The sequence below is a fragment of the Pseudonaja textilis genome, chromosome 3 (genome assembly GCF_049901715.1).
Source record: "Pseudonaja textilis isolate UNSWEBS1 chromosome 3, rPseTex1.2, whole genome shotgun sequence".
Classification (NCBI taxonomy): domain Eukaryota; kingdom Metazoa; phylum Chordata; class Lepidosauria; order Squamata; family Elapidae; genus Pseudonaja; species Pseudonaja textilis.
The window spans coordinates 141,387,436-141,414,973 of record NC_141992.1 but is presented as its reverse complement, the minus strand read 5'-3'; the positions used below and the strand labels follow the sequence as shown (position 1 = coordinate 141,414,973).

Here is a 27,538-nt window from a genome sequence, read left to right as displayed (position 1 = left end):
ATATTCAATACAATATTTTGCTTCTGTGCCTCAGAATTGAAAGAAATAATAATTCATTAAATTTTTTGAGATAATAAGATTGAAATAAGCATGATATTATATTAGAATAGTGTCTGTGTGTCTGTGTCTCTGTCATTCAGATTTTTGACAGATGTCTATATTATTGTTGATCACCATATTATATCCATATGATATACAAGTCATATGTATTGTATACATGCAAATATTTAAAAATTGCTTAGGTGTAGTAATAATTTATCTAAATAAAAGTTTTCTAGTTAGAATATTGAAAGAATCACTGAAAATTAGATTTGAAAGAACATTTGACACTAAAATTAAAAGAAAATTTAAAAAATAGTGCTTGGAATATCAATTACCTTAGATATTAACCGTGAGTTAGAGAATGTTAACTGTTAATTTTAAAAGCATCCAGATAGGTGGATCTATTACAAAAAAGATATAACACTGGAATCCTTCAGTTTTTCTAATATCCTTTTTTAGATTATTTAAGTGTGTCCATCTTATATTCTAAACATATTAATTTCATTTTAAGATGACTTTCCATGAATAACAGTTAAGAATATTTTTGTGGAATGCTTCACTTTTGCAGAACAATTTGATATTAGAGTCTAATCAATATATTTAAAAGGAAGGGTTTATCTCAGCTTTAATTAGTTCTTAATAGAAGTCTATTTGATTATGCTCTTAAATGATTTTGTTTTACATTGGATGGCCTTTTAATAACTTCCCCTTTATTATTTATGTAATCAAATGCTTTTTTATTTTCTATTGTTTCTTAATTATTACACTAACTTTATCATTCAGAAATTAAAACTCTTGCTCATTCAATTATTTGAAATAATTGAATAATTGAGAACAGATATTTCCTTGTTTAACCAAAGCAATACTATTCTTACCCCCTTATTGTTGGTATAACGCTTTTTTTCTGAAAATGATTAGCTACTTAAAACTTGGTACATAAATTAAAGAGGATCTAAATGGATATGTGATTGTTGCCATTAGTAGCATTTTAGATTATATAGGCAATTATTGTGTTCATTATCCTACAACACCCCCTTTACAAAACTATTCTGTTTTGTACAAATTTTCCCTAAGAGATTAAAAATTTACAATTTCAAACTTAATTTTGTCTTCATAGTTGTTTAAAACAACACAAATATTATGGTAAAAATGAAAAAAAAAATCTACAAGTATTGATTAAAAAAAACAGCAGTGCTAGGATTAAATTTGAATTAAATTTATTTTTGAGGAAGTAATTTGCTTGTTTACATTTTAATAGAGCATCACATGTTTTTGTAACTATTACAAAATTAATTCCTTTTTAGTATGAAATGTTTGAACAAATAACAAATATAGACATTGTGGCATAGTTGCTTTTTGGCATATCAGAAAGGTGTGTGTGTGTGTGTGTGTACATGATAGAAATGATAAAACCATAAACATATGTGAATGGAAGAAGTGTTAGTATACATAACCAGTCATGCTAGCTAAGCAGATAAGTATCTCTAAAACCTTTTACATTAATTTTCAAGAACACATAAACTTATTGAATGAGCTCCAAACTTGCATCCAAATCTATCTCCATCAAATTAGGGAAGTTTTTATCCTTTTGGTTATCTACATATGTGTACGCAGAGACTATGCATAACATTTGGGCCCATAAATGCCATTTCTCAAAAGAAACTTTGTATTCTTTTCTGTCGGGTTTTGTACAGCCTTTACAGTCATTCAGAGCTATGATGGAGTAAGAAAAGTGTGAGGTACTGGTTATGCATATTGCAAGACAGTGATTCTTTATTGTATTACAAAAAAAAAAGCCCAACTCTAGAAGGCCAGATTAAATCATTCCTTTCACTTTTTAATGGGATTTGGATGAATAGAGTAAAATATGCACTTTGCATTCATTGATAGCATCTTTAGGTTGAGGTAATTGAGTCTTTTTTCCCTGACTGAATGAATAATGACTTCATCTGATCCTCAGCGAGGCCTGAAACTTAGACTGCCTTTGTCAATGCAAAAAGATCAGGGCTTTGAAACATGCTCTACTTCCCTGGCTTAATTTTTCTTCATTTTAATCCAGAAACCTATTTTTCTCAATAATTCAAGCATAAACTATGTAGTAGTTGAAGCCACGGATATTGTAAGATATTTGTTCTCGTTGTGCTTGCTTTTTTAAATGTAGTTGATAAATCAGCCACTGTGGTCTTCAGCTGCCGAGTTCTCTGGGGAAGAGACTGCCCATAAACAGGAATGAATTCTGAACTTTCCAGAAGTACTTTAATGCCATACATTTTTTCTCCTTTTGGAATATTATGCCCTCTTAACTCTTTTTAACAAACTAAACTTTCCCTGGTATTTCTGTGCAGTATCATTATCTTGGCTAGCTTATTGCAAAAGTGTCATTTGGAACTGCATATTCAAAGCATCAGCTGGGTGTAACCTGTCCTTGAATTAATAGGAGTTTATGATTTTTGAACTAGAAGTAATTGAAATATAATTGGAGAAATAACTTTCAATAATTTTTATTTTTGTAAATCCTTTTTTAAAATGTATTGATTCAACACGAAATATGTTAATTTAAGCAAAGATAGTTCAATTGAATCTAATTAATTTCATTTGAAACTAATCTATTACACCCATTTCACCATACACTGATTTAGTACAAGCCAAACCTGAATATTTTATTGAAATCATTTAACTCTTACATAAATTAAGATTTCTGTAATAATCCAAGTGAATATGGACGGTAATAAAATATGTTAGGATTGAGTTAGGTTAATTGGGCGGGGGGGGGGGAGTTTTGTAATTTTTGCCATTGAATGAAGTTTAAAGTTGGAACCAGGAATATAAACAATCACTAGATATATTCTTCTATATTTTTGGATTTTGTATCTCCTTCATGTGGCTTGGGAACCATAAAAGAATAGCAGAAGCAAAGTACAGTAAATTCAGTCTGAACTAATTGCATAGGGAATCATATTATAGGTTACTTTTATTACAGGAAAACTGCAATCCATATATAAATTGGATTGTGCTTCAATTTCTTGACTCATCCAGTCCACTGGCAGGAATTGGATACAATTAAAAATGCCTACCGCTTTACCTGAATTAGTTGAAAAGAAGCGTGAAGCTGGCAGTCACTTGCATATCAGTACAACCACTTCCCAAAGCAGGATCTCTTTAGAAATTTACTGTAGATACAGTATCCCATAACTCATGCTATAATGTGAAAAGCATAACCATATAATTTCTAATTGGTCTTACAAATATGTTTCCATGTTTATTATGAATGATAAATCTCAAATTGCTCTAATATTTAGCCCTACTGTATATCTATTTAAATTCTTATGGGAGTATAAAGATCCCAATACCCTGTATGCACTAATATTAAAATATTTAGTATAATGATATATACAGTATTTAAAATTTAAAAGTGAAAAATGTATTTCACTTTTCAAAAATTGTATTTTTAGGGACTTTTAAAGTTAAGAATTCAATTAAAAATCATGTTATGTATGTAATATAAGCTTAAAAGTGATGAAATCCTGTCATTACTCTTATCTATTATTCTTGGTTAAATAGACTTGCCCAAACACAGCTATAATTTTTAATAAATGAAAAAGCCTCAAACCAATTTATAAAGACACAAAGAAGCTACAGTAATTATGTTATTATCCAAACATTTGATTATATTTATTATAAAATATATATTTTATAATAAATATAATTATATTTATATTTTTGTTTATAGATAAATATAATGTTTGTGACTTATCCCAGCAAGATCAGTATATTATTCTAATTTAATAATCTCCTAATAAGCTATGATAATAGGAAGCAAACTCAGACTCACTAGCACTGATGATATTACTCTAGTCAGGTAATGAAACATCTGCAAGAAAACAGCCAAATGCAGAGAGCATCAAGGGCTCCATAGTTCAACCTTGAGCTACATGTATTCTTGTCTGTTCTTCTAATTGTTTATTTCAAATATTTCAAATAAACACAAAATGTAGTTTGAAATGATTTAGTTATTTAGCAAAATAGTTATTAAATATATATATTGCTTCCTTTTAGGTTGGTTTGCTGGATCTTGAACTGAATCAACTGACCAAAGCATTGTTCTTGGCTCTAGTTGCACTTTCAGTTGTTATGGTAACCTTGCAAGGATTTGTGGGACCATGGTACCGCAATCTTTTTCGGTTTCTTCTCCTTTTTTCTTATATAATCCCAATCAGGTATGTATAAAATGAAATAAAATACAGATTTTTTTAAAAAAAAAGTATATACAGTTCTTACTGTGAATAAAACTGATCTTAACAAGAGGATGGTATAGAAGATATACTATGTACTCTGTTAAAGGATCATTGTATGAAACTCCATGCTGTTGTATCTTTTATTTATTTTGCTGGGGTAATTCATCCCTACTGTACAATATATTTAGTTGCATTAATGTATTTTTATAACATAATCTTACCAGAAAATACAATTTCTGAAATGGTGTGTATTTGGAAGATTTTATTTTGTTTAGATACCGTAATACATTATTGAATAAAGAATGTCTGTGCTTTACTTTCAGGTACATTTAAAAATGTTAAAAAAGGAATAAAGTGATACTATAATTAGAATCTTATGGTTTTCAAAAATAGTTTTATTTTATTAGACAATAGTGCTTAATTTTGAATCCTTTTGACTGTTCAGATTTCTGTATAATATGACCTAAAATATGGTCTATTTTCCACATAGTTCCAACACTAGAAAAAGAGCACCCAATTAAACAATTGTGTCAAAAACATATTTGTCCATTTGTTTATTGAGGGAAATGATCCAAAGCTACATTTGCGTGTGGCAAAAGTGAAACTTTGCTTTAATTGGTGTGCCTTCATTGGGCCGCAATAATTACAATGAAATATTTCTGATAACGTTTCAAATATTTATTTATTTCCAATCTTTAGTATTTTTATAATAACTCAAGCACACCCATGTCCTCCTATTTTCCCCAAAACACCAAACTTGTGAGTTGCATTGGGTTGAGAGACAGTGACTAGAACTCACAGTCTCCTAGTATCTAGCCTAGTGTCTTAACCACTATACCAATTTGGCTTTCTACATATTTGATCAATCCTGCACATAATTTGGAGAATTTAGCTCAATCTTATGGAACAGCTTTAACAAAGAAATGTTGGTGGGCTTCCTTTCATAAAATGCTATAGTACCTTCCAAAACATTTCTATAGGACTTTGATTTAGCTATTCCAAAACATTAACTTTCTTCTGCTTTAACCATTTTTTTTTTAATGATACAGCTTGTGTATTTTGTATCGTTATCTTGCTGCATGGCCCACTTTCTCTTGAGTTTCATTTCACAGACAAATACCTTGACATTTTCCTGTAAAATTTGCTGGTACAATTCATATCTTGTAGTTTCATCAATGATGGCAATCTGTCCTGGACCAGAGTCAGCAAGCCAACCCCAAACCATGATAAGCCATCATTTTTTATAGATAGAATAAAGTTCTTATGCTGGGATACAGTGTTTGCCTTTCCCCAGTATAAGATTTTTTAGTCCGTTTTGGTCTCATCCATTCACAGAACATTCTTCCAATAGTCGTCTGTCTTATCCATGTGGTTTTTTGCAAACTGTATGCAGGCAGCAGTGGTTTTTTTGGAGTAATGGTTTTCTCCTTACAACTCTGCTGCATCATACCTTTGTTGTTCAATGTTCTTTTGATAGTGGCGTCATGAGTCTGATATTAAGCAATACAAAACAGACCTTTAGTTCCTTAGATATTACTGTGGGTTTCTTTGAGACCTCTCAAAGTATGACATGCCTTGCTCTTGATGTGATTTTGATTGGTCAGCCTTCCTGAGAAAGATAATAGTGGTATTAATAATTACCTCCAATAATCTGCCTAACAGTGAAACGGTGGAGTACAATTTTTTGGAAATCTTTTTGTAACCTTGTCTGGCCTGGTAGCATTAACAACTGTTTTTCAGACTGCCCTCAAAAATCTCCTTCGTTTCATCCATAATACACTATCACATACAGTAGCTGTGTGATAAAGATTAATCTTTGATAGTTGAATATTCTGAATTCCACTTTTTTAAATAAGTGTAGAACTTCCCACATTCACATCTAGTTATCATCCCATTGATTAAAATTCCTGACTCTAATTTTCCCTTCAAATGAATCCTACGTACATACACACCTTACATACAAATATATAGCTTTGGAACATTTTCCTAAATAAATAAATGAACAATTATGTTTTTGATTCATTTGTTTAATTGAGTTATCCTTCTCTAATTTTAGGACTTGTGTAGAGTTGATCATATCTGTACAGACAATTGAACATTCAAATATTCACCAACTTTTAAGCACAGTTATATATTACATAAAAATAGAGAAATTTCTGTACTAAATATTAAACAGAAAAATTTCTGTTTTTCATTTGTTTTATATTCTAATTGCTGGTTTGATGTGAAGGTAGCAATCAATATATCTAATATTCTAAAAGAACAAAGAATAGATTTTTACAATTATAATTAAAACAACCATATTGTCAGCAATCATAATAAGGCATTTTGCTCTATGCACAGGAAATTCTTAAAATTTGAATCACAGCTTCTTGAAGCCTGTTTTCCTCACTAGCTCTTGGAAAGAATTGTAGCCTTCTTTCTGATCCATTTGAGATTATGGAATAATCTCTGATGTGTTTTAAACTCTGAAAGAAAAGGTGGAGTGTAAATGAAACTAATTGATAACAAAAAGCAATAGTTACAATATTCAGAATGTAGGAGCCCTTAAATTTTGTTTTGCCATGCATAAAGACTTTCTGACAGTCCCAAGAAAAGAATGTAAATTATTGTATTCTTTAATAACTATTGTTATTTAAACCACCATATGAATTTCACTTCTTTGCATGAAAGTAGACAATTTTATTTTATTTCACTTAATTGTAAGTAAATTGTAAGAAACTTTCATATTGTGCTCTTCACTGCTAGCAAATTCATTGCTAGCAAATTATTTTCTCTTTTTGAGATTCTGAATCTACATATAAACTCGTAGAATTTTGAAAAATAAGGCTGGTTTTCTACTCACTAGAATATATCTGATGGGAGTGGGGATGTATAGGATAGTTTTCTTAACACTACCAGTAAGGACTTTAATGTAGTAATACAGATTTCAGCTTAATACTGCAAGCTGTCCATTCCCTAAACATTAACAAAAACAACTGACATATGCAACTGAAGTAGACTGTAAGTTACTTTTCATACAATAATTTGATGCCAAGAGCAGGGAACATCATACATTGAAAATTCCCTGAGTAAACTCATTATTTTCATGTGCAATGAAACCTTTTTGTGATAGCTTAGTACATATGTCTGTTGGATTGGAGAGAAAACAGTATCAGTTATAACAGTCTTATTTGGGGAATGGATATATAGGCTTTTCTACTTCAGGTGCTGCTGTTTCTTTGTCATCCTGACCTTGTTCCAACGTAAGTACTACTATAGCAGTGCATAAGATTCAGAGGGACCATAGTGGAAACTATGAATGTGAATATTTGCATGAATGTGCTGGACTTTGAAAAGGGAGCTTAATAGTGAGTGATCTAGATTCAAATTGCCACCTTGCCATGGACATGTTCACTGTGTGGCATTGGGCCAGCCATTTTCTCTCAGAATAACCTAATAGTCAGGCTTGTTGTGACAAAATAAGAAACTACCTCTGTGCAAAACAGACTTGAGGTCTAGAAAAAGATACAGTCTAAATACAGTAACAAATAAATGTGTGTTCACTGTGCTTAAGAGAGTGGTGGGTTTTGGGGAGTGTTTGGGTTTAAGTGTACATATACAACTGATTAACTCTGAATTACATAAATATATATGGGCACGATTTTGAATGAATATGTAAGAGTTTGTGTGATCTTTTATGTACATGCCTTTGATATTTATTGTGTTGTTAATGTTTTAGATCATTTCAACTCCTCTGCCCATTTTTAAATACACTGAGGCAACTGTTTATATACCCAGGCATTTCTTTACATAACCCCACCTACATTTTGAGCACTGTCATTCACATGTCTCTAAAAGCAAGCCTAGCTTTTAGTTCAGGAAAAGTTGTGCATCCTTTCTCTAGTCCCAAAAGCTAAAAGGATAAGAGTCAACACTATAAGAGGCTCACTTTTTTTGCCTTGCTCCATTTGGGAAGAAACTCAGCAAAAGCTGCTGCTTCAGCGAATACACTGTCCTAAGGTACACAGATGACAGATTCATTATTTATTTAGAATATTCTAAAATGCTCAGTAGTTATTTGTTTTTAATGCGTATTTTATTATATATTGTTAACAAAACAAGTGAATAGAGAGCTTAGCTTCTGTTTTGGGGTTTACATTAATACAGTAAATTTAAAAAGGACCTTGATATTGTAATTTTAAGAACCTTGGTTCTCAGTGAATTTAAAACCTGCTTGATTTCCCTTTAACCCAGGATGGCAATGATTATATTTTTCAAGATATATTTATGGTGCATGGCTTTTTTTTGAGATTGTATCTTACTAGGTAACCTATAGTTGGCATTATTTCATAGATGCCTATTTCAGCTTCATGAATATTTATTGGAATCAAGTTTTGTCTCCATTAGAATCTGAAAAATTACTGCTGTTGGGGAATATTTAAGATTTTTTACTGATTATCAGTTATTGCTACACTAATGTAAAGTTAAACCACACGATCATAATGATCATCTGAAGTTGGCAGTTGTTTACATGTAATCAAACATCTACATCCATCAAATATTGGGCAACAGCAAGTAAAATGTGAGCAATAAGGCAAGCTTAGTTAGAGATAAATGGTTTTTATACTTCCCCTGTAATTCTTTTGCTACTACAGGTCAAAAATTCTAAGGAATTTTATTTGGGCTAAAGGCAGCTGGAAATTATTGTGCATGACACTACAAAACTATTCTAAGTAAATCATTGTGTGAAAGGATACTATTAACCCATCAGGAGATCAGCATTCTACAAAGCTGGCAAGGTAGTGACTAACAGGATAACATAACATTATTGTAGGGTCTTTCCAAATGACTTTTTTAGCACAGCTAATTGCACAGTTGTTGCGCATGATCCTGACATGTTTCTCAAGGTTGCGCTTTTTCAGTGATCTCTCATTTTCTCAGTTTGCAAGATACAGTATTTCGTGCTGAGAAAACAATATTTTTCCTCACCTAGTTTAGTTGTAACTACTCTGAAGAGTGACATTATAGTCATACAATGGTGAGAAATTTATAACAAGCATGATGGTGAACATTCTCATAACCTGTTCCCAATTTACGTGATGTGGATCCTTTCTGTAATCCAGTACTAAGAATTCCAACTTCTGTTCATTGATAAATGATTAGCATAGGATCATTTATTAATTAGCATTCCAAATTATCATTAGTGACAATTTCTATAACTTAAAAAGAAAAATCTATCAAGGTTTTCATTGAGGAGTGATTCATTATTTAAAGAATTTCAAGACTAGTATTATCACTGAGGACTATGAAATACCTTCCTGAAGGCAACAGATTTAGAATTTTATGAAAAGATTGCACGTTGTTGATTTTTTGATTTATTGGAACCGGGATATGAGAGAGAGAATATTTGGGTGATTTGGACTACAGATTACCTTCAGATGAAGGTAGATAGTATGAATTGAAGAAAGTCAGTGGTAGAAAATCAAGATAAGCCAGTTAAAATTACAATAAATGTTTCATTTTTATTGGCAAAAATTAGTAAAATTCTTTATCGTTTTGTTATTTGAAAGTTTTTTTTTTTCAGATTTCCATTCTGAGATTAAAAATATACTATTTTTATACAATCAAGAATAAATATTGAATTACCTTGAAAAAATATAACATTTTTAACATTTGAGAATAGTTCATAATACTATTTATAACTCTAAGGGTGATTTCATGCACTTTTCCAAGCTGCTTAGATCAGAATTTTCAAACATTTGAAGACATTTTTTTTTATTCCATATAATCTTGCATATGATGCCAATTTTATCCATGGTTAAAAACTTGGGATCAGTGTAATATTCAGCCTATCAATATTTATCTTTGTAAAAATGAGTGTTTAAAATCTGTCTTCACAAAAGTACATACTGTATTGATTTCCTGTTTTGAGCTTCCCCAAAGACAGAGCACTGACCACAATCGTGCACAGCTTTGGTTCCTGCTTTGGCGTCGGAGAGCCCCAATCCTTTGGATCCGAGGCAGAAGCTACCTTGTAGGGGTGGCGGAGGAAGGGGAGACCATCAGCTGGGTAGAGGGGAGTCACAAATCCCCTCCCCAGCTTGGCAATTGCTCCCTCCCGAAGATGCCTGAAGCGGTGGTCTAAAATGGCCACCCTGAAGGGGAAGATTAGACTGGAATAAGATTGTGCAGGAGAGAGAGAGAGAGAAATGAACAGCAGGAGGAATGGGACAATATAATCAAATGGAAGATACCCCAGGATTAACATTTCAAAGAATCTTTAAGAACATTGTTGTTTTGCAAAATGAATCTTAAGAAACAGTGGCTTATATTACATATACTTTCCTTTCAGTTGATTACCCCCAGTGTATAAAATATATACACTATTTAACTATGGAGACATACAGATAATGCCTGAAAGTCTTAACGATTGCTTTTTTTACCTGAAATTTCAATAGGTCTGTATTTAGAGATGTCTGCATGGTTTTCTCCATTCAGTTCCTATCCAAAGCATCAGAAGAAGTTTTGAAGACTTAAAAAAAGTATAGGTAGAAAGAGATTGCTTTTCAGTTATGTATAGTTCAGTTTTGCTGTGATAAATTATAGGGGTTCTCATAATATAATATAATATGTTAATAATATAATAGGGTTAATAGTTAATAATATAATAAGTTTCATAGCAAACATTATTTGGAAGGGAAGTTTTGAAGTAAAAGACTTAAAGAGTCTTTTGTCCAAACATATAATACCTATGACTCTGTACTGTGATTGAGTACGGTCTCATATAAATCAATAAGTAACCAAATATGGGTACCAATAAAGGACATAGTTGATAACTCATCTTCAAATCATAACTTCCCTACTGTGTCAACATGAGCACTCAAGGACAGAGCAAAGTCAAAGATTACTTACCACCTGCAGATTGATGCTGAAGACATGCACCAGATAGAGCATCCCAAACCACCATACAACCGTTATCAGAAATGTCTCAATTAAATTTCAATTGGTTAGGCCACTCTAGAAAGGCAGTTTGTTATTTGAAACAAATACCATGTTCTGGATCTCTGTTCTCGTAGCTTTGGCAGCTCTAAACTCCAGCTCTTCCTACCTAATGCCAAATTAACCTGCAATAAACTTCCCTCATCCATTACTTGATTGTGGAGGAGAGGGATGATCTTGCTTGCATCACCAAAACCTGGCTGGACATGGGGGACGGTCCTCTCTCAAAAATGTGCCCTCTAGGTTACAGGTATAGCACAATTCCACAAATTTGTGTAACCACAAATCCATAGCAGGAATACCAGAATGGATCTAATCTGATCCTGGAATAACCTTTAAAAGAGCTGTCACAGGCATTGAAAGGTGTGAGATCCTCTGTGAGATTGAGCCATATAAATCAATTGGGACTGCTGTTTATTTATCTTTCTCTTTAGTGTGTAGTGGCATCCTGCCCAAGCTCCTTAACTATGTTGCTATGTTTGCAGTGGAGTTCCCCAGGCTAATAGTCCTGGGGGACTTCAACTAGAGATGGCTTAGAAGTTTATGGCCAACATAACTACCATCGACAAAATCCAACTTCTTGAATACTCAGCCCACAGTGGAGTTCACGTATTAAGTCTAGTCTTGTAGCATTGTGATCTGGGCTCAGGGTATATTAACTTCAGTCCCTTGCCATGGGCATAGTATGGACATAACTTATAGCTTCTCAGCTTTGAAATTCTCCATGTCTGTCTATCTCTTTCTATCTCTCTGTCTCTGACTCTCTGTGTCTGTCTGCCTCTGTCTCTCTGCCTCTTCCTCTTCCTCTCTCTCTCTCTCTCTCTCTCTCTCTCTCACACACACACACACACACACACACACACACACACACACACCATTGCAGGAAAATGAGGTCATTGATTAGCCTGCCTGGGCAACTGATAACTGATGGATCCAATTGACTATCAGAAGGAAGATTTTCTAAAATCTCTGGGGCACAGTTTGGTTGAGACTTTAATTGCAACTTGAAATGAGAGGTGACAAGCATCCTGTGCAAACAATGAAGCAACTTCACTTTTCCAGTCATATTCTGTCCGCAGATAGCTGGCTGGCATTGCTATTTAGTGTCCAGGGCCCTTCTGGGTAAGGAGAGGTCAAGGAAGCCTCCCAAGTCTGCTTTAAAGAATATTCTTGTCTGTGTCAAATAAAGTTGCTCAAGTTGATTGTTGACTGGGTAACCCCTATAGAGGTTATTACTCCTATAGAGTAATTACTCCTGAAAAAATAAACAAGATCCTGGGGTGGGTGGGACTGTGTGTTTTGCCACCTATGTTCTAGACCCATGACCTTTTTGGTTGATCGGGCTTCCTAGGAAGTGGTATGCAGTTGAGCTGGAACAATGCTTAATGCCTCATTTTGAGAATGAGTGGTGTTACCTACCTTGAAGTATGCAGTGATATGGCCTCTCCTCATGAGGCTATCCTTGGACTCGACCATGTTGGACAAACTTTGCTCAGTCTCCAACCTTTCCATTTTAGAGATGATTACTGAGAAGGTGGTGGGCTCTCAAGTCCTGGATGAAGTGGATTATATAGACCATTTTCAGTTAGGTTCTAGGCCAGATTACAGGACTGAGAAAGCATTGGCTGACTTTGGGGATGACCTGTAAAGGGCTCAAGATGTGGGTGATGCATCCATATTAGCCTTTCTAGATCTCTCAGCAGCATACTGTATGATCAACCATGGTATTCTTTTAAACCTGCTTCAAGTTTGGGAGTTGGGAAGTATTATTTTGCAACCTTATTAAAAAAGAATTCACTTCTGAATTTAAAACAGAAAGTGTTCACAGTGAGTGTTTTTCCTGTGATGTTATGACTTCACCATAAGAGAATAATTTGCCATCACGGAAGTTTACAATTAATGTGCCAAGTATAAATACTAAATTGAATTAATTATGAAAGGGCATACTTACAAGAAAGGATAGGTATGCATAATATTGCTGATTTAAAAGAAAAAAAATTAAAGCACGGTTTATGGTTTATAGTCATTCCTAGTGATGAACTTCCAGGATCTAAGAACATCTGTGTATTCTTTATTTATATAAATTAAACTGCAGATTTGATTGCGCTATGTCCTTTTTGTTCGTTTTCTATATTTAAATTAAAGTTATTAAATTCAGGAGAGTCTGTTTTCTTTCCAGTTTACGTGTAAATCTAGATATGGGCAAAGCAGCATATGGTTGGATGATTATGAAGGACGATAATATACCTGGAACAGTTGTCAGGACAAGTACCATACCTGAAGAATTAGGACGCCTTGTATATCTACTGACAGATAAAACAGGTACATCTTAGAAATGTATTTTATGGATGTAGTTTATTCAGAAAATTACTAGTGTCAATGTATATTAACCGGTATACCTTGATTAGGTGCTTCAATCTAATTGTCAAATTAGTTCCTCTTAACACTACTGTTTTTGGTACATTTAGGTGATTAATTGTGCAAAAACATAATATGGAATTTAACCAACCAGAATGTCTCTGTAGATAGAAAATAGCAGCATGTGTGTAAATTACAAGATTGTGCTCAAAATGAAAGTAATGTGTAGGATTTTAAGCCAAAATTTCCAAAGCTGTTAGTTATCACTATTTTGTATCTGGACTCATAGAAATAAAATAGGAGAGGCAAGAAAAAAGTTGCAATGGATACCATTAGGTATTGGATCCATTAGTATTTCCACATAGTTTCAAAGATACTTGAATTATGCCATAACATATCTAATTTCCCCATTAAAACCTGGTTGCTTAATTTCAAAAGCTATGATTCTTTCAGCTACTTCTATGAATGGTCTCTTGATAGGTTTATACCTTCTAACCACATACCACGTGGGGGCCTGCCTGTGTTGAAAATTTTAAAAGAATAAAGTACAAGCTTACAAATATCTCACTGTGGCTCTAGTTTCTCTTGAAATGATTAAGAATTATTTGTAAAGTCTGAAGTGCATTACATTACTAACATAATTGCAAGGTAGTCCTTTGTATGATTGTAAATTGGGTTTGTGCTTCATCAATAAGCTTTTTGACAAGAAGCGTCCATCACTGTGGCTCTCTCATTTGCCAGAGCAGAATAGAAAATGAAGTATCCCAATGATTGCATTATAGTTTCCTTATTGTGGGACAAGAAAGCAATGTGGTATAATTAGGTTTGATTGGAGTGCATGTTTCCGGTAAGATCTGAAATTAATGATGTTGCTATAGTGACACATCTGCGGCCACCAGTGCGTGAAACATAAAGTAATTCATTCGACAAGAGAAGACATCTGTTAACCGCAAGGATGCAGAGCATATTGACACTGACCAGAAATACTAGACGTTATGTGATAAATGAACAAATGATGCTTAAACAGGAGGACAGATAATTTGTACTTAATCTGCTGGGAGAACTTTAATCTTCTCACTGGCTGCATTTGACAATACCATTGTTTAAAGAACAATGCTGCAGAGAACTCATAAATTTTAAAACTTAACTCAGGGTGCAGCCTATTAAAGCAATACATTAATTCCTTTGTTAGAGAGTTTTTATCTTCATGTAGAACAAAGCCATTACTAAAAACACCCACTAAAACAACAGGTTCTTTAGGACTCACATTTTAATTATAGCATCCATTACCCAAAGTGCCAGGTTGTTTGGACTTGAATCACATATAAGTTTGACAGAAAGGCGTCATCCATTATTGGGGGAATGCTGTTTCCAGTGTTTTCCAAGGGCAGCTGAGCATGACATTTCAGTCTCTCTAGGGCATGAAAGTTCCTACAACAAAGAAAAAAACAAAGATACTTGGCAATATTTATTTAATGTTTTTGACATCTAGAGTGTGATACTCCAACTTCCCTGCCCTTCCTGACAGCAACCATAGTATTCAATTATAACAAATAAAAACCATCTTCCAAGCACAGTTATTTACTAATGCATATGCGCGCATTTGAGTGCTGTAATTAACATTTTAGCGGCTGTGTGGACCAAATGAGATACTTAACACATGTAATAGTTGAACAGATGCATAGAGTAATGGAATTCATAATCTACTGGGGAAGCCCTGTAATAAGAAATAATGTGTTAACACTGGAGGTTTGTGTTTAAAATTTATCTACAGTTAACATATGTTAAGCATTGCATGGCAAAAATAGGAACGTCCTTTCATGAAATTAATGCAGATGGTGAGCTTAGTATTTTGGATATCCAAATATATTTTCTTATAATTATCCATATTTTGGGATATGTTTGTAATATCAACTTCTTCCATTTATGCATATGCAGTAAGTGGAAATCTGGGTAAAGTCTTCTTTGCCAATTGTAAAACTCTCCCAGAAGAGATCTAACTGGGCCATTGTATTTTTGTTTAATTTTAATTTTATTATGATTTCTGGGTGTTTTTTAAGATCTTAGTTATGCCCATTGTCATTAAATAGTGTGTATATATTTATATATTCATTAGATTTTTGCCCACCTTTATTTTATAAGTAACTCAGGGCAACAAAAATACTTAATATTCCTTCCTCCTATTTTCTCCACAACTCCTCTGTGAGGTGTGAGAGATTGGCCCAAAATCATCCAGCTGGCTTTCAGGCTAAGGCAGGACTAGAACTCAAGTTTTTAAAATAGTGCCTTAACTACTACACCAAGCTCTCAATTTTTGTTCAGTTTTCTAAAATTGCACCTAATTTTAGAGCTCTGAACTATTGTATAGTGTTCATTCTTGGGCAAAGGACAACTCAGAAATTTTTAAATATATTTCTTATTTTTTTAAATAAATAAAAGTTTACCATAATTTCTTTAGCTTATTATCTATATCAATGCCAGGCTACTTCATTTATGTTAAACCATATTTTTTGGTGAACTCTTGAATGGCTTCTGGTACACACATCATCAGTCTCTTTCCTCATTTTTCTTTAATAATGGGTAATGTTGCATACAGTATGTTCTCATATTCTTACGTAAAATACATTTACATGTAAAATATGTAAATGTTGGAAGAACATTTTATGAGGAAGATTCCGTATTAGACTTAGACTTTAAATTCTAGTCCCTTGTAAGATTCTTTGCCTGATAACTATCTTCCATAATTTCTAAGGCCATATGAGAATGGATTTATCAATTTCAGCAGTATGACCGCACGGGGATCTATTTTGTCAGTATTGCTTCAAGTCCAAAACGTATTCAAATAAAGAGAGACATGTTAGGACCAAGATCTGCTGCCCCTTCTTAAAATGCAATTCTTTCACATCGATACACTAAAATGATACATGGAAGTCCCCTAGGACTCATTTAAACCCTTATTTATTAAAGATTCTTATACATATTGCATTCTTCATCTGGATGCCATTAAATGTTTCTTTCTATGAATTGAATGAGTACTTATATTTCCACATATGGAACTATCAAATATAGTGGCTGATGCACTTTCCAAGGAACTTCAGTTTTCTTCATTTTTCACAACAAATTACGGAAACCACCTTCAGAGCTTGGTAATTGTTGTCCTAATCAAATAAAAAGCCAAGTCAATATTACCATTTAAATTAGACATAGCAAATTTCAGATCTAAATTTAAGCTACCAGATTTCCTTATAAGGCCATAAAAATCTTATGGAAACATTTTTGAAATATTTTATCTTCTTGTATAGATTCACAAAAATTCCTTATCCTTCTTTTAGCATAGCGACCATGTATTTGGGAGACAATTTACATTTTCTAGCCTCTTCTCATTTGCAGTTCCATTCTGTCTTACTTTCATCAGATCCAAGACCTCTAACATCTCTATATATTTTTTCCTGTGTTTAATGATACAATTGTGGGCAAAATTATTTAATGCAGGGGTCGCCAACCTTTTGGACCTCAGGGATCACCAGCCTCATTATTTTAAATCCCAGAGACCCTGGGAAAATCCCTCCAAAAGTCTGCAGGAAAATTCCTCACCCTGTTTTCGTACCTATCGATCATTCTTTATTTGGGTTCGCAGGATACTATATCCAGCTCCGTTCTCAGTGGGAGAGATAGAGAGACTTTTGGCTTCATGCAAGGAAAGCAGCAGAAGTAGAAGTCTTTATTTCTCTCCCCCAAACTCCACCAGAAATGAGTCTTTGTGAGACTTGTCTCACCGGCGCAGCCTCTTGGAGCAAGATGCCTTGCAGGGTCCCAAAGACTCATTTCTGGCAGAGTTTGGGGGAGAGAAAGAAAGACTTTTGCTCTTTCCTTGCATACGGTCAAAAGCAGAAGAAGAAAGAAGCAGAAGAAGCAACCTGGTGACCAGGCAAGTTCCCCACTCTGCCCTTTCCCCTCTTCCTCACTACCTTGTATTGTTTGCAACACAAGGGACGTAAGCCTTGTGTTCCTGCAGGCCATGTGGGCGGCATAGCCTTGTGTTCCCGCGCAGCCGGGATTAATTGCTTTGGGGGTAACATTTTTCTGCAGACCACCAGAATTTTCTCATGGACCACCAGTGGTCCTCGGCCCACTGGTTGGTGACCACTGCTATAGAGAACATGTTTAATAAATAGCAATTTAGAAATCTTTCTTATTAAAGTTTCTGGAATTCACTACTTATCATAAACAAAATTAAAACATTAGAAAAATTCCAAAAAACGATTTTAAAATGATACAGAAAATTAAACTATAACTTTTGTGATAAACAGCATTTGTGATAAAAGAACTGTTCTGGAGCTTACAAGCTGGTGTTTATAACTTTTCCTCTGTTAAGAAATCTACATACATTTGCCTCAAGGGGGAAAGATATCAAAGGCCCATTTTTATCATCACAGGAACAATGTTGGGAAGTTATTCTGAGGAGTTTTTTTCCACAGGTGAACTATATTTTGTTACTTGAAATATCTAACAAGAGTCCTATTCTCTGTTTTACTTTCAGTTCCTTTTTACCAACTAAATTTATCACTGCTAGCAGTAGGCAAAATGCTTCAAATGTAGAAACATTTTCTGCTCAAAACAGCTGGCTCAAATCTGAAATGGGTTGTCTCAATCATTTTGGAAATGCTCAAAGCAGCTCTACTTCAGGCGCAATTCTGGAATAACCCATTTTGAAACCAACTTGAAACATTGTGTTTCAGGCTCAAATTTTAACATTTCAAATTTATTTTGCATATCCTTATTTATTTTGCGTATCCTTAAAACCTTCCATCTTGCCCAAGAAATGTTTGGCATTCACATCTGTTGATGAAATTTATTTTAAGAGATTGGTTGGTCGATTGGTTGGTTGATTAGTTGGATTAAACCATTTATAGGCTGCCCCACTCCCAGTGACTCAATGACATATAAAGATACCCATGCACTACTTCCCAATTAGTTGTATGTGTGCAAACTCTACATTTTTCAGTACATGATGACTTTTTAATAACTTTCACTTAAGCTTGGTGAGTTTGTAAATTATTTACTTTACACTCTGACCCAGCACATGATATAAAATATACTAAATATTGCTTTTGCTTTTAATTAAGTCAAAACTTGTTATTTTCCAGTTATTTTCTTTTTATTCAATAGATGATAGCAAGTACATTTTCTTTATTTGTTTTTGGACATGTTAACTTTATCTGTGTAACTTATGATTTTTGTTAAAGTGAATTACATTCTCAACATTTATCCCACCGATTGCTGCTGCCCTCAAGTTATGTTGCACATTGGAGAGAAAAACCTTTCTTGATCTTATTACCTTTTCATAAGTGATATGGGTCCCTTACAAAACAGTATATGTAACATAAATATTTCCTTTGCTCCACCCTTCCACATTTTTCAGATTATCCTTTTACAGGTAATTCTAAACTTATGACCACAATTGCAACTGAACTTCCATCAGCAAGCAATGCAATTATAAAGTGGGTCTCACCTGATTTTATGACCTTTTTTTTACCTTAGTCATTAAACAATCACATAGTCTTTAAGTGAATCTGGCTTCCCCCATTGTCTTTGCTTCTTAGAAGCCCACTAGGAACATCCTGGGTCAGATGATCACTAGCTAATGGTGATCATGTGACCCAGGATGTTGCAACTATTGTAAATCCATTCCAGTTGCCAAGCACCCGAATTTTGATGTTATGACTGCAGGGACACCATGATTGTCCTAAGTGCAAGAACCTGTTGTAGGTCACTGTAAGTTTGAACGATCATTAAACTAATGGCTATGGATCTAGGACTATCTATATATGAGTGGAATAATATTTCCTTTGTCTGTTGAAACATACTACAAGATTCTATACTGCTTAATGTAATTAACACCAGCACTACTGCAATAGGTTTACATCAGTCTGGGGACAGCCTGAATTCAACAAAGGTAAATGAAATATGAGCAACCACAGTCTTACAGACCTGTTTGGATCTCCAGCCATAGTCATCCACACAAGACAAGAGTGGTAAATGGCAAAATGTGCATTGCAGTTTATTATGCAAATCACTTGACTGCAAGGGACATTAGTAAAAAAAAAAAAAGACTAGGGTTTGCATTCTGACTTTGGAACACATTTTAACCAGATTAGAAATTTTTTCTTCTTATTACAATACTGCTTCTACCAAATTCTTACTATACTAATGTATATAATTGCATGGAGATGAAGTAAAATAAACACCTATTTGTATCTTTTATTTTCAAGTAGTTATGACATATATTCCTCCTTCCCTATTGCAGCTGTTCCATTTCATCTGGCTGTTTCTGCAGTCCAACCAGAAGAAATACTGTGTGGGTTGGTATTTGCCCTGCTCTTTGAAGCATAAACATAAAAAATATTTTTCTTCTCAACTATTTTTCCTAAAGCACAACAGAAATTGAATAAATTCATTCTCAAAAATGTTAACATTTATGACAAGAAGGGAGTGGAACAGTTTCTAGATTTAAGACAGTTAGTACTTGGCACTGACGATTTTCCTGACTGAAAATCAGCCCTGACTGTTCTTTGGAAGGACAGATACTGAAGCTGAAGCTCAAATACTTTGGTCAACACTTACATTATTGACACAATGAACAGAATTTGGACAAACTCTGGGAAACCCTGGCATGATATGGTCCATGGGGTTGTGAAGAGTTGGACACAACTTAGCTACTGAACAACGACAACTGATAATTTTAAAAAGAAAGACTCAAGCAGAATTATCTCAGTTGACACATCCATTCCTGTGGAAGGAAAATACGATGTTTGCCCTAGAATAAGGAAACTAGATTATGCAGTTGTGTACTTTGGGGTATCTATATAGCTTGGCTTTTTCTTTAACAATCCTTTTCAGTGAGTGTCATTTTATGTGAAATTAAATAATATTACTACTGCTCAATCTGATCTGCCCATTTATGCTTCTTTCTTTAAGCATGATGTATTCCTTGGGCCTAACCGTGTCCTGTTCTACCCAAATGCAGGAATAATTATGCCCACTTAAAAGAATAAAAACCCCAAGCAAAACGGATGTTGGAGGCTATCCTTTGGAACTTTGGGGTGGGATCTGACCTTGGAAAACATCTAGGTTTGCCAGAGATAATTAAAAAAAAAATAGTTTGTGAGCCAAAGCTGCTGTTTCAGCCTTCTGTGACCCTAAAATAATAATATTTCTCCTTTAATTTAATATAAAGTTCTACCTTGATTTTAAAGACTGTTTTAAATGTTAACATTCGTTCCATTGAGAAATCCAGCCCATTTCTGAAAAGTACAATTCAAGCTCAATTACAAATCCTTGTTTTTAACCTGTATTTGTTTTTCAGTTCTGAAATCTGCATATCCCGGTTTAAATCACCTAATAAGATCCCATTTATGCTTTCTAAGGAGGTTGGATTCATATGTTGTTAAAACAGGTCTATTTAATCATAATAAGGTCACACATATAAAAATAGTGTGGTGATACTATAAAAATGATCATATATTCTGGGGTGTGGTAAAATAAGAGTAATTTTAATATCCCCATTGTCCAAAAAAATAGGTATAACCCTTTTCTGAGTCTTAATTATTATGTATATAAACTTGCTTGACTGAATTAACAAATGAATCTGTCCATTGATAACTTCTTGACTCTGCCTTATCATCACACCCTATATCATCCACTCTTCAATTAAAGCTTTCTTGGAATCAAGGATGTCACTGTTGACAGTGGTGAACATAATGTCACTCCTTGACTGACACCCTATAGTTTCTTACAGATCGGAAGTAATACTAAAAGCATACTATTTGTGTTGATTCTGAAATTCAAGGTTTGGTACCAATTAACAGGCTAAATTTGTTGAAATGGGAAGTAGTTATATTTTTCAATTGCCTGCTAGAGGTAGCATGCTATCTGCTTTACCACATGGTTTTTAAAAACATGTTTCCCCAAATAATAGTCTATTTTTTTCTAAAGGAATACAGTTGATAACTAAATAATGTTTTTCTGCACTTCTTATTAATATTTACATGGTATATTAATAGTACTAAAAGGCTACAAATCAGGCACATAAGGATGCTTAAATAAAAAACATATATCCCATTTTAAAGCAGAGTATATAGAACGGCATGGAAGGAGCTTCTATTAGAACAGAGGGCCTTTTTGATAGAAGGAATATTCGTTGTCATGTCCTATCATGTTACATATCAGTCATTAAAACTGAGTGCCTTAACATTTCAATTACTGCAAATCCTTTCAATAAAATATTAGTACTATCTTGCATTTCTTAGAGGACTACAATATACCCTAACCCTACTATTTGTGAGTTTGTTGTAGACTTCTTGTAACAACTTGAGTACCAAAATAGTATTAATGACTAGGTTTTGGACTGGTCTAACATATATCAGGAACATTGTAGTAACAAAAACAAGATTAGGTGATATTACATTGAAAATTGAAATGGACTTCATCAATATTGCTTATCATAAAGTAGCAATGTGCAAAATATATTGAATGTGGTTTATCTTAAATTCAAAAGGTCTCCCTGTGTGCAAATAAATTTCAAAATATGAAATAGTATGAAACAGACTTCTTTGATCATTGGGGAGGGTTTTCAATTTGAATTCACTTCTCCAAACATTTATTTAACAAAAGAAAGGACATAATTTGGATACAGTGGGCTGAATTTACTTTTGCATTCGTAAATATTAAAGTCCATTGTTTCCAAACCAGAACAAGATGTGTTATGTACATCAATTTATATAATTAAAATTATGCAATAGCAATATGTTTATATAGTTATGCCAGCATTCATTATATGCATAATTAGGTAATTGGCATTTGGGCATTGTTGATGTTGGTTCATGTCATTTGTGCAATTTTATTTAATGGAAATTCAGAAGTGAATTTTTCCTTTTTTATTGAACTGTGATTCACACTATCAAGTAACATAAACCAAAGATGTATAGAAAAATAATAAGTAAAAATAAACATTCATATTTACCATATATGTAAAAGTTGCCAATATAATATCTTTTGCAATTAAGATAAAATACAAAGTCCAGCCAAACTGATAGAATTGTGATTCCTGACCCTGGTGCTTCATTTAACATTATGATATTTTCTAACATGGCAACTGAACATGCTTGTTAATCCGCCTCTCAATTTTAAATTATCCATAATATTAGGCAATTATAGTTTTAACTGCTATGAATAATAGGTTCCTTGTTTTTAAGCTTGAGGTTTGATCCCATGAATAAGTACAGTAACCACATCTCTTGGAAGCATTCAATTCTTTGCTTAGTAATGATGCTTATCTCACCAATTTCATGCCAAAAGAGTATCACTTGATCACATGACCACCACAAATGAAGTAAAAATATGAAAAGCTGTTCCATTTCTGGAAATTCAGGGTTAATGGGCAATAGCCAACTCAGTTGTTAAAGTGTGATTTTCTTTTAGCATGTGTTAGCAATAGCTGTCGAGTTGCATATTATTCCTGTGACATTCTAGAAAGCAAAAATAGAAGCTCTGCAATCATCTTTATTTTCAAGAATGCTTCTGGTTGTAAGCATTCATTATTTGGATGTATGCCTACATGCAAAGGGGGGAAAAGGGCATGCTGGATTGATTGGAAGAAAACAACCTGTGTGGGATTAACCTTACATTCATTCCTGTGTGCTGGAGAACCCCAGAATCAACTTTCAGAACTTTCCTACTAGCCCAAAAGAGTTATGTGCTATATTAGTATAGTATATAAGGTCAGAAATATACAGACCATTAGAGATCTTTGTAACCCCCTTGAAAATACTAGCATTTGATTCTACGGTATGTTCCAAAGATGACTGTAATTCCACAATTTTGTATATATTTGGATTATGCAGTATATCTTACATATAAGTAGGTCAAATGGATTTATTATAACTTACAACACAAATAATATTTTCATCATAAAACTTATAGTTGCATGTATTCAATGTTTGTACTGCAGGTACACTGACCCAGAATGAGATGATATTTAAGCGCCTCCACCTAGGTACTGTTTCATATGGAACAGACACAATGGATGAAATTCAAAATCATATTATCAATTCCTATTCCCAGGTATTTAGTTTTTATTCTTACTTTCCTTACCATAAGTTTTTTTTTTAATAAAGCCCAATACAAGAAAAGCTAGAGTACAGGTAGTCCTTGACTCACAAATTTGTTTAGCAACCATTTGAAGTTAGAGCGGCATTGAAAAAAGGGACTTGGCAACTGCAGCATTCTGAGCACATATGATCTTCCCAGATGGCTTCTGACAATCAGAGTTAATCAGGGAAGCCAGATTTGCTTAATGACCATGTGATTCACTTAACAAATGCAACAAAATTGACACAACTCACTTAACATCCACTTTACCTAGCAATGAAAATTCTGGTTGCAATTGTGGTTGCAAGTCAAAGACTACCCTATACTGTAAAATAAACTCAGGGCAGTTGATATTTATTTATTTTGTAAATTATACATTTGATTACATGATGAAAAATATTTCAAATCTATGTGAACTTACCTACTTGAGAGATTTAGCCTGTATTCTTACAGATAAAATTTCAGCTTCACATTTGAATAAAGGATAAAACAATAACAAAGTTGCCTCGAAAAGAATAGGATTGCATAAGAATAACAAAACTATTTTGTCTGTTTTCACTGTAAAGATCTGAAAAGAGACTATGCCTCTTGGAAAACAACCAGTGGCGACAGCTTGTGTATTTGTGCCTCATCACATTTTTTTGTCAATCTGAACTGATATGCTATTAATCAAAGGTCATCAAATGGAGTTGATAAAGTCAGTTTTGCCTCTGGAGCATGCAATATGTTCTTGCCTCTGAGTGGCATGAAATGTTCACTAAACCCTGCACTTGTGTAATTTAAATGTCTTGCTGTTTGCCTGGACAAGATAGAAACCAAGCAATAGAGTGAAGTAGGGCAAAGGAGACTTCCCCAAAAGAATGCATCGTGTCATATAGATGGAGCTTATTCATTGTAAGACCTCTTCATCCTCATATTCTATCTGTCCATCGCATGCTACGATTTATCCAAGTATAGTAAACAACATTGTTTCAAGATGCCAGTGCATGCTTATAAATATAAGGATATTAATAACCCCAAATTATTAAAAATAATTATAAATGGGTTAGCATTCACATTCTGTACAACAAACACATCTATATGTGAAAGACCAGTTGCCTATGTTGAGCTGTAATATGATTCAACACTTGCAATATTTTTAATACTTATATAATATAATTTACTCCATCTCTCTTAGATCACAATATATAGTTACAAAACTGTGAAAGTATAAGAGACAAAGAGAAGCTACTTAATGGAGAATGAAGTACAAAGTCCATTTAATTTATACAATACATTCCCATTATAAACATAGCACTTTCAAGTGAGAATACCACAACAGTGATGGAGAATCCACTATTCTTACTAAATAGTAAAGCATTTTTAAAGGGGAGATAATTTTCTGCACTTAAGTAAATTATTTTATTAAATATCCCAATAATAAATTCATTTTTGTCACTTGTTATAAATTGGGGGGAAATAATCTTCTATAAAAAATAAATAGCTGCTTAATAGTTGCTTCCAAAAGCAACTGTTCTATATTTATTTCCTTAAGCAATAACTATTAATGCAACCAGTTATACAGTAGTTCTTGTATGGTATTGATTTTTCTCCCTTGTATGTGTTCAGTTTTATTAAGATGACAATAGTCAAGTAGGTCCCATCTACTGAAGCACACAAATCTATTATAACCTGATTATATTTCCCCACTGGAAGCATTTTGTGATAGAGGGCATAATCTTTAATGGAATTTGTGTGAAATTAAATTACACAAGCATCAATAAACATAACATAATTCAGAAGGAGTAAATCTGCTTAATTTATTAGTAGTTGCAATGGCATCAGTGTTAGTAGATTGCAACGGCAAAGATTTAAAGCAGATGATCAGAAATTTAAACCTTTTATTAGACTGCACTTTAATTTGAGGGGTAAAATATTCTCAGTTCCGTGTTCAGTACATGAAATAAAAAAATGCTTGTTGCCCAACAGGATTTCAATGTTATTACCCTACAGAAAATCTAAAGTTTAGTTTGATAATACTGGTGGGATGGCAAGAGATTGTTTTGCACTGCTAATCCAATATAATTCTTTATTATAATGGTAGCAACAATAACATTAGCATGCATTTTTAAATATACAGTTTTGTGATCATTTTAGGAGCAGTTTGTTCTCCCTACAATTCTTATTTGTGTGAGGCAATGCTTTTTGGTGATGTCTTGGGTTGATTTTTAATAAATTGTATGAATGAGTATGCTTTCTGTCTAAGATAGAGGATGTGTATGTGCCATTTCTGCTAGAGCAAAAATCACACCAAGCTTTGCAGAGAATATTGAGTCTTCACTTCAAACTAAGGCCCCAGTTTAGAAAACGTTCAAGAATTTTTAGACTATAAGCATCTACTTGTCTTTCAAAATATAAAAGGGAACTAAATTTTGATTTCACTTGTAAGAGATCTAGAGTCCAAGATTGTTATATTTCTTGATAATAGATAGGGCCATTTTGGAATGGTTATAATTTTACTTTTCATAATATATAAGGCATGCATATTAAGGCACACGTTAAGAGCAACTTAAAGCTACAAGTTTTTGTAGATTTTCAACATAACTCCTAAATGCACCTGTGCCTGACTCATCTTTTGCGACTTGGCTTCCTGTTGTTCTTGTGCAGTGATGACATATTTCAGGAAAAGTAACACGAAAAGTTTCCCTTTAGAAAAAGGGAATTAAGATTATTCCAAGGTTGTCTTTATCTTAAAACAATTCACTTACTTATTGCATGTATTCACATTAGTCCCAACATGGTAAAAATATTGCATTCTTTCCCAAACCATGTATATAAGGAAGCATATGGTTTTATCATGTTTTTTATTTGCACAGTCCTTCTCTTCACAGAAGAAGGGAATGAATAATATTTGTGTGCGTTTGTGTGAAAACTTTGGTCTGAGGTTATGAATTTCCTATAGAAAGTTAAGCTTAGGTAATTAAAATAGGATGTATAATTAAAGAAGGGAACATTTGGTGCAAAATTTAAAATTAACAAAACAGAACTTTATAATCCAGTTGTTTCAGGATGAAATTAAAGAAATTGGTATTTTTGTTTTATCTGAATGTTCTATTTATATTTCAAAGATGCATACACAGTCTAGTGGAAACAGTACCAGCTCAACACCCTCCAGAAAGATGCAGTCCTCTGCCCCTAAAGTTCGAAAAACAGTCAGCAATCGAATACATGAAGCAGTAAAAGCTATTGCATTGTGTCACAATGTTACACCTGTGTATGAATCCCGAACAGGAGTGACTGGAGAAACGGAATATGCAGAGGTAGATCAGGATTTCAGTGATGAAAATAGAACTTACCAAGCTTCAAGCCCTGACGAGGTAAGGCTGCAATAATTTAATTTGGACAATTGTCAAATAAATATAGCAACTGTTCCTAGAGTTTAAAGGAAAACAAGGTTTTCTGATATGACAGAATTAACAAATCATTTGGACATGTGTTTTGATTTTAGCAGTATTGTTCAAAGCAATGACATATTTCTGAAGGTTCATTGCAACCATGTAAAGTACTTTTCCAAATTATTGTGTATGAGTATGTTTTCACATAAGTTCCTTCTACTGGAGATGATTGTTTGTTCACAGGGAATTATGCCAGTTATATACATTACATTTATTTGTGTCTATTCCATTTATTTGATTTATAATTACTTTTCACTTTTGTGGAATATGTATAAGCCCATATCAGGTATATTTCAGACATCTTTTCAAATATACTTTTTATGTTGGGTTTCATAAGCC

General features: G+C 33.4%; 1 protein-coding gene across 4 annotated transcripts in view; it reads left to right on the top strand.

The window, feature by feature from the left end:
• ATP9B (ATPase phospholipid transporting 9B) overlaps positions 1 to 27,538 on the top strand; it is a 138,311-nt gene that overhangs the window by 76,688 nt on the left and 34,085 nt on the right. For all 4 annotated transcript variants that reach the window (XM_087930998.1, XM_026699472.2, XM_026699471.2 and 1 more), the window contains exons 12-15: positions 4,099 to 4,259; positions 13,438 to 13,580; positions 23,626 to 23,738; positions 26,873 to 27,121. In XM_087930998.1, coding sequence (XP_087787124.1) covers positions 4,099 to 4,259; positions 13,438 to 13,580; positions 23,626 to 23,738; positions 26,873 to 27,121 — 666 coding nt within the window. The remainder of the gene's footprint in view (positions 1 to 4,098; positions 4,260 to 13,437; positions 13,581 to 23,625; positions 23,739 to 26,872; positions 27,122 to 27,538) is intronic.